The 6,728-nt window shown below is 44.1% G+C and overlaps 1 protein-coding gene across 1 annotated transcript; it reads left to right on the top strand.

Annotated features, from left to right (window-relative positions):
* Positions 1-2,198: 2,198 nt before the first annotated feature.
* Positions 2,199-4,550, top strand: LOC137525582 (ras-related protein Rap-1b-like). Its single transcript, XM_068246730.1, has one exon. The coding sequence runs from the start codon at positions 2,656-2,658 to the stop codon at positions 3,295-3,297; it is 642 nt and encodes a 213-aa protein (XP_068102831.1). The 5' UTR covers positions 2,199-2,655; the 3' UTR covers positions 3,298-4,550.
* The last annotated feature ends 2,178 nt before the right edge of the window (positions 4,551-6,728 follow it).

The raw sequence follows: 6,728 nt of genomic DNA, 5'->3' as shown, positions 1-6,728 counted from the left end.
ATATTTACATCGCTGCCGCTCTGGGAGGATTTTCTCCGCCGCCGAGGGACTGAGGAGGATGGGGGAAGCTTCAATAGGATCTGGAGACTTCCCCCACCCGAGGTGAGTACCCCCCAGAGGAGTTTTTTTCATTACAGATTTTCTTCAAAGGGGTTTTATGGGGTGTTAAAAAAAAAAAAAAAAAAAAAAGCGTCACTTACCTGGGGCTTTTACAGGCCCCCTGCAGCTATTAAGTCCCACGCCGCCACTGAAGCCTCCGTCGTTCCCCGGGGGACCTGCTAATTATTCATCTAACTAGACAAATAGTACTGCGGCTGCGCGGCCGTGCGCGTGCTCGCTCCGGCGCACGTCATCGGGAGCTTACTGCGAAGGCGCAGTACAAAGTTTTCTTTAATGATTACTACTATTTACAGCATTTTGTTAACGATTATTACTATTCAAAGTAGTAATAGAAGTGATTATTAGCAGCACAGGACCAATAGACAGGGCCCCAGTGCAGTCGCAAACTCTGCATCTACTATTGCTAAATGCTGGTTATAGGCCACTATTGACTCCATTGGCAATGTGGAATTATGTCCGCTCCGATAAAAGGCACCTTTTTGAGGGCTCTTTTCCACTATGAAATGCGATCGCGATTGCAATTGCGATTCCGATCGCAATCGCGTTTCAATTTCCACCATGCGATTGCGATTGAGCTACTATACTCATACTCCAGCTCAATCGCATACAAAACGCGGCAGGACGACGATTGCGCTTTGACCAAAATCGCATCGCAATCGGATCGCACTAATGGAAATTGCTGCTGCAGTTTCCATTAGTTTAACCTATTTTGGTTCCTGGACGTAGAAACTACGTCCAGGAACCATGCGCGCTACCGCGCGCTCCCGCGGCAGATCGCGCACGTGCACTCGCACTCCCGGCCGCGGATTCGGTAGCCACGGAATCAATGTATCGGGCTATGGTGCCCAATCACTGATTCATCTCCCCCGCTGAAAAAGCGACAGCTTCTCTCGGAAGCTGTGCTTTTTTTGGCCGTTGCCTCCCCCCTGCGTCACTCTAAGCGTGTGTTACGCTTAGAGTGACGTCATGTAAACAAACTCATGGCCGCCATCTTGTGGCCAAAAAGTAAAACTACAACTAAAAAAAATTAAAAACAACACACAATTACATTATAAAACTATAGTTTACATCCCACCCTCCCAAAAATACCCAAATAAAATGTTCAATATAAAAAACAACAACATTACAATAAAAAAGTAAATATTTACCTAAGGGTCTAAACTTTTTAAATATCAATGTAAAGATGAAATATTTCTATATTTTTTTTATTTTAAACTTGTAAATAGTGATAGTTGCAAAACGGAAAAAATGCACCTTTATTTCCAAATAAAATATTGTCGCTATACATTGTGATAGGGACATAATTTTAACGGTGTAATAACCGGGACATATGGGCAAATACAATACGTGAGTTTTAATTATGGAGGCATGTATTATTTTAAAACTATAATGGCTGAAAACTGAGAAATAATGATTTTTTCCGTTTTTTTCTTATTCTTCCTGTTAAAATGCATTTACAGTAAAGTGGCTCTTAGCAAAATGTACCCCCCAAAGAAAGCCTAATTGGTGGCGGAAAAAACAAGATATAGATCAGTTCATTGTGATAAGTAGTGATAAAGTTATAGGCTAATGAATGGGAGTGGGAGGTGAACATTTCTCAAGTGAAAACGACGGAACGCGAATGGGTTAATGTACCTTGCGATTTGCGATCAGAAGCAAATCGCAAATCGCAGGCTAGTGGAAAAAGGCCCTGAGTGCAGTGTGAACGCAGCTGTGCCAGCTCAATGACAAAAAATCTTGGTTAATCACCATGTTTTCCTATACTGATTACAAAGGGAGATAGAAGGTGAAAGCATTATACAATTGTACAAGCAAGCCAGCTCCACAAAATAAACGTTCTCAATTCTGTCCTGTCTTTCCAGGCTGGCCCCTGCCACCCCTCTGCTGGCTGGTAAAGTAACTGTACACAGAAGACACGTGTAGCCAGAAAGAAAGGAAAAAAAAACTGAGCTTATTGGCACAGAGCCACTGTAACGCCCAGTCAAGAGGCAGCCACCTGCAGTGTGATTGGCCAGAGCTGGTCCGGGCTCAGCATAAAGGTGACAGCTGCAGCCGAGGGAAGCCAGAGCACAGAGCTGCTGCAGATAGAGCAAGTGCTGCAATCCTAGCTACAGAGGTTATACTGGGTCCCCGAGAATACCTATACAGCACAGACATTGAGAACCACAACCTGATTAGCAGAACTGGGAAAAGCACAGCTAATCAGAAGGAAGCCTGATCGTCTGCAATTCTGCTCAGCAGCCATCTGACTATCAGAGCTCTTCTGACTGTAGAAGATCATCCAGACTCTGCACCAGGTGCCAGTGCACCATTTGACTATCAGAGCTCTTCTGACTGTAGAAGATCCTCCAGGCTCTGCACCAGGTGCCACCATCTGACTATCAGAGCTCTATTGACTGTAGAAGATCATCCAGGCTCTGCACCAGGTGCCACCATCTGACTATCAGAACTCTTCTGACTGTAGATCATCCAGGCTCTGCACCATCTATCAGAGCTCTTCTCCTGACTGTAGAACATTATCCAGGTGCCACCACCATGTCTGCCTCAGAGGAGCCCACTATCACCAAACGCCTGGTCTTAATGGGCGCTGCAGGAGTGGGCAAGACAGCTCTGATCCAGCGACTGCTGTGCGAACGCTTTGAGCACCGGCACAGGCGCACAGTGGAAGACGTCTACTGCCTGGACGTCCATTCTGAGGACCACCATCTCCACCTAGAGATCGTGGACACCAGTGGCAGCTATTCCTTCCCTGCCATGCAGAAGCTGCGTATCCAGCAAGGTGATGCCTTCGCCCTGGTCTTCTCCCTGGCTGAGCTGGAGACCTTCCAGGAGGTTGAGCGACTGCGAGAGGAGATCCTGAGGATCAAGGGCAAGAACGCCGTGCCCATTGTAGTGGTGGGCAACCAGATTGACCGCATCCCAGGCTTGAAGCTGGAGTCTGGCAAGCATGTGGCACAACAGACCTCTGCCATTGTTGAGCTGCAATGGCAGAATGGTTACATGGAGACCTCTGCAAAGCTGAACTACAAAGTCCAACATGTATTTGAAGAGCTGCTGCGCAGGGACAACCGACAGTGTGCACTGAGCCCCACTCTGGAAAGGCGAAGAGCCAGCATGCAGCCAGAGCCCAGGAAGAGGCAACCACGCAAGAAGCCCAATAACTGTATACTCTCTTAGAAAGCTGCTCAGCACAAGAACTGACAATCGAATGCTGATATTGGAGTGGCTGGCCGCTCCTGAACATAATTGGGGAAGACACAGGTCACTGGCTATGGACAACCTGTGGTTCTTCAGCTGTTGCAGAACTGTAAGCCTCTGACTTTCAATACAGGCTTGCACTTGTAGTTATGCAGCTGCTGTGAGGTGAAGGTTGCAGGGCATGTTCTGAGACTAAACTATGGACCTGAGTTTGAAAGTAAAGCGAACGAATAGACTTTAGGTGGGTCTTGTAATGAACATTCAAGTAGACATTTGCATTTGGGGACAAAAAAAAGTATGTCTGTAGACCACTGTGGTCTGCAACTACTAAGTATTGAAAATACTGACAAGTGTTTGTTTGTTTTCTTGAGTAAATGTCCTCATCTACTGTTTTTGCAATTTCTGAGACTTTGGACTGTCAAATGCCAGATAGTACTCAGAATCCTGGCAAATCTATAAAAATGTTTTGTTTTTTTATGATGATTCATAAAGTGTTGTTTGTGAATGATATAGAAAAGTAAACTTGAAACATTTGAGCTTGAAACCTTGCTGAAAGTTGAGTGATTTTCCATATATTTATTATTATTGATTTTAAAGCACCAACATATTCCGTGTCCTCATCAATTATATTTCTTAGAGGCACCAATGGTAAGCTAGTCCGTTCCCAAAGCTTGGTACACCCAATACAATTTTCTCATCACATCGATCGGAAATGATTGATAATATCCAACTCGTCAAATTTGCTTCTGATCAATAAAGGGATCAATTTTGTGCAGTAGTGGGTTTAACGACAGGGACATTTCCCATTGATCTGAAAGGAAAATTGTATTGTGAGTACCAGCCCTGGTCTCTTGTATCCAGCTGGCACAAAGTCCAATAATAGTCAGCAATGCTTTCTCTCTTGCTTGTGGGAAGGGGACTGTGGACAAACCTTGCCATTTGTGACTCTCAGAGATGCAAAATGCCACCAAGCTATTCAACCTTCTTTATTCACTCACAACCAAAGAACTAGTTCTGAGTGGAGTTGGTGTAAACTAGCATGGGATGCTGTATAATCTTAAATTGTTATACTTTAAATGCTTTGTTGAGCCCAGAATACACAAAATGTAAGACATTCTAACTAATCTGTAAAACAAGATCATGCTATTGTTGTCAATCCAGTTTTTTTTTTAGCGTTTGTCATGCTACCAAGAAGCGTAAAAAATGCGCTTAGTTTAGCCTCGCTTGTTAGTCTCTGTTTTTTTTTGGGGGGGGGGGGGGGGGAGGGAATGTGAAAATTAGTCACACACCTGCTGCTACGAAGGCTACATCATTTTGAGCAAACTGCAGCCACCCATAGCAAGCATCAATTTTCACAGTTTTAACTGTAACGTAATGATTGGTTATGAGTTACAGCAAGTATAAATCAATGTTGCACCTGCCCAGTGGCCCATTAGCAATTTGATTTTTCTCCTGAGTTTTCTCCTAGGATATAATTTTCATCTTCTCTTTAAAATAACTTTTCAGCATTTTACAATTGAAAAAATACCAAAAAGTTAGTGAAAAAAGTACTATAAAATTATTTTAAGTATTTTCTTGCTTGCTTGTGTTTTTAAAGGTATTTTATGATAGGGTTTACTAAAAGCTGACCTCCATTCATGCAGGTAAATACACAGCAGAAATGCATACTAAGGGCCCTTTTACACTTAATCAGTTGCTCTCAGTTAAAACGGAGAGAAAACTGATTTTCAAAGTAATGCCCATGTTTTCCTGTGGCACCTTTCACACTTAACGCGTTTTAACTGAAATCTTCTTCCCAATACACTGCTATGGAAAAAACGCCTACCAACGCATACTAACGCACACCAACTGATTAAGTGTAAAAGGGCCCTAACTGGGGCTGTTCTACCTAGTGTGTTTGTGATTCTGTGTAGCCAGACCTGGGACAGAGAAACCTACCGCTGGTCCCTGACCTCACTGTTCTGCAATGCAGTTACCCAGGGCAGCTTGGTCACAGCCCAGCCCCACCCAGTCTGCTGACTGGACAGTGAAGGTCAGCAGTGTAATCAGAGTCCTTTCTTCTCTAAATGAATTCCTTTAGTTATGCCTAGTACACACCGTGCAATTTCCCATCAGATAGTTTGAATAGATCATTTGCAACAGGTCCAATCTGATCATTTTTCTGATTCATTTTGTATAGAAGTAATCAGAAAAACGATTTGAAATCCTATAAGACCTATTCTATCTATTCGACCCATCTATCTGAAGGGGAAATTGCATGGTGTGTACCAGGCATTAGACTAGCAGCATTGTACAAAGTAATAGAGACGCTCACTCCTCTGCCCCTCCCCCTCCAACCAGAAAGCTTCTGTGCAGAGGATTACTGGACGCCCTTTTAAAGAGGGACTCAAAGTACAATGTATGTATTTTAAAAAATATTTAAAGCCCAACTTCAGCCTAAACCTTTTTTTGTTTGGCTGCTGCACACTGGAAAGTCCAGTTTGTTACTGTTGTCTGTGTCCCCTGTTAGGAGGATTCAGTCTCACTTCCTCTGTGACATTGATACCTGTGCCACCAAAAGCTCAAATTTGAGCCAGTGAATTCTATCTGCTAAAGCGGATCTATGGACTAAATGAAAAATCCTGCAGCCACCCTGTAAAAGAAAGTTATAGTTACCTGCATTGTCTTGTCCCGCAAAGCCACCCCCAAGACCCCGCATCACTTGACTTCCATCGCCTGGCCCCGCCTCCCCCTCTCCTCGGAGAAAACCGATAAGCCCTTTACTGCAGTAAATAGCCGGGGGAGGCGGGGCCAGGTGCAGGAAGTCGGGTGATGCGGGCTCTTTGGGATGGCTTCGCGGGACAAGACACAAATTCTCGTAGTGTATTTCAATGGGCCTGTTTCTACTGTATCCAGAAATTGCATGCAGAAAAAATCTGAACAGCAGTGCTACAACTTTTTGGATGCCGCATGGCGTTTTTCGCATGCGGTTTTCACGTTAGCACTTTTCACATGCCTTTTTGCGTATGTCAATAGAGACAAAAAACACTGAAAAATAATATCAGTGATGGCGCATGCAAATTTACATGCAAAAAGCGGACGCAAACGCAGACAAATTAACATATGCATGCAGATTCCAGTCCAGAAAATAGCATGCTTGTAGTGGAAGCGGGCCCTAAAAGAAAATAAATATGGCAGCCACTATATGCTTCTCACTTCAGCTGTCCTTCAGTGGAGATGCATCAGGTGTGGATATACATCTCCTTCATGTCTACATCCTCCCAGTTTCCTTTGCTTGAACAGTAAATCTGCTGAACTGAAGGAAGACAATATTTGCACAGCGCAGGCACAGGCAGAAACTCTTATTTTTAGATCTGATCTGGAGAAAGCAAGGCTCCTGGTAGTGACTCAGGCTTATGTCCTGCCCGAGT

The sequence above is a fragment of the Hyperolius riggenbachi genome, chromosome 7 (assembly GCF_040937935.1).
Source record: "Hyperolius riggenbachi isolate aHypRig1 chromosome 7, aHypRig1.pri, whole genome shotgun sequence".
In the NCBI taxonomy this organism is placed as follows: domain Eukaryota; kingdom Metazoa; phylum Chordata; class Amphibia; order Anura; family Hyperoliidae; genus Hyperolius; species Hyperolius riggenbachi.
The sequence above is the reverse complement of the archived record's forward strand: the minus strand, read 5'-3'. Positions and strand labels throughout refer to the sequence as shown.

Excerpts from the sequence above, each read along its gene's own strand:
- LOC137525582 (XM_068246730.1), top strand. The coding sequence starts at position 2,656 with ATGTCTGCCTCAGAGGAGCCCACTATCACCAAACGCCTGGTCTTAATG.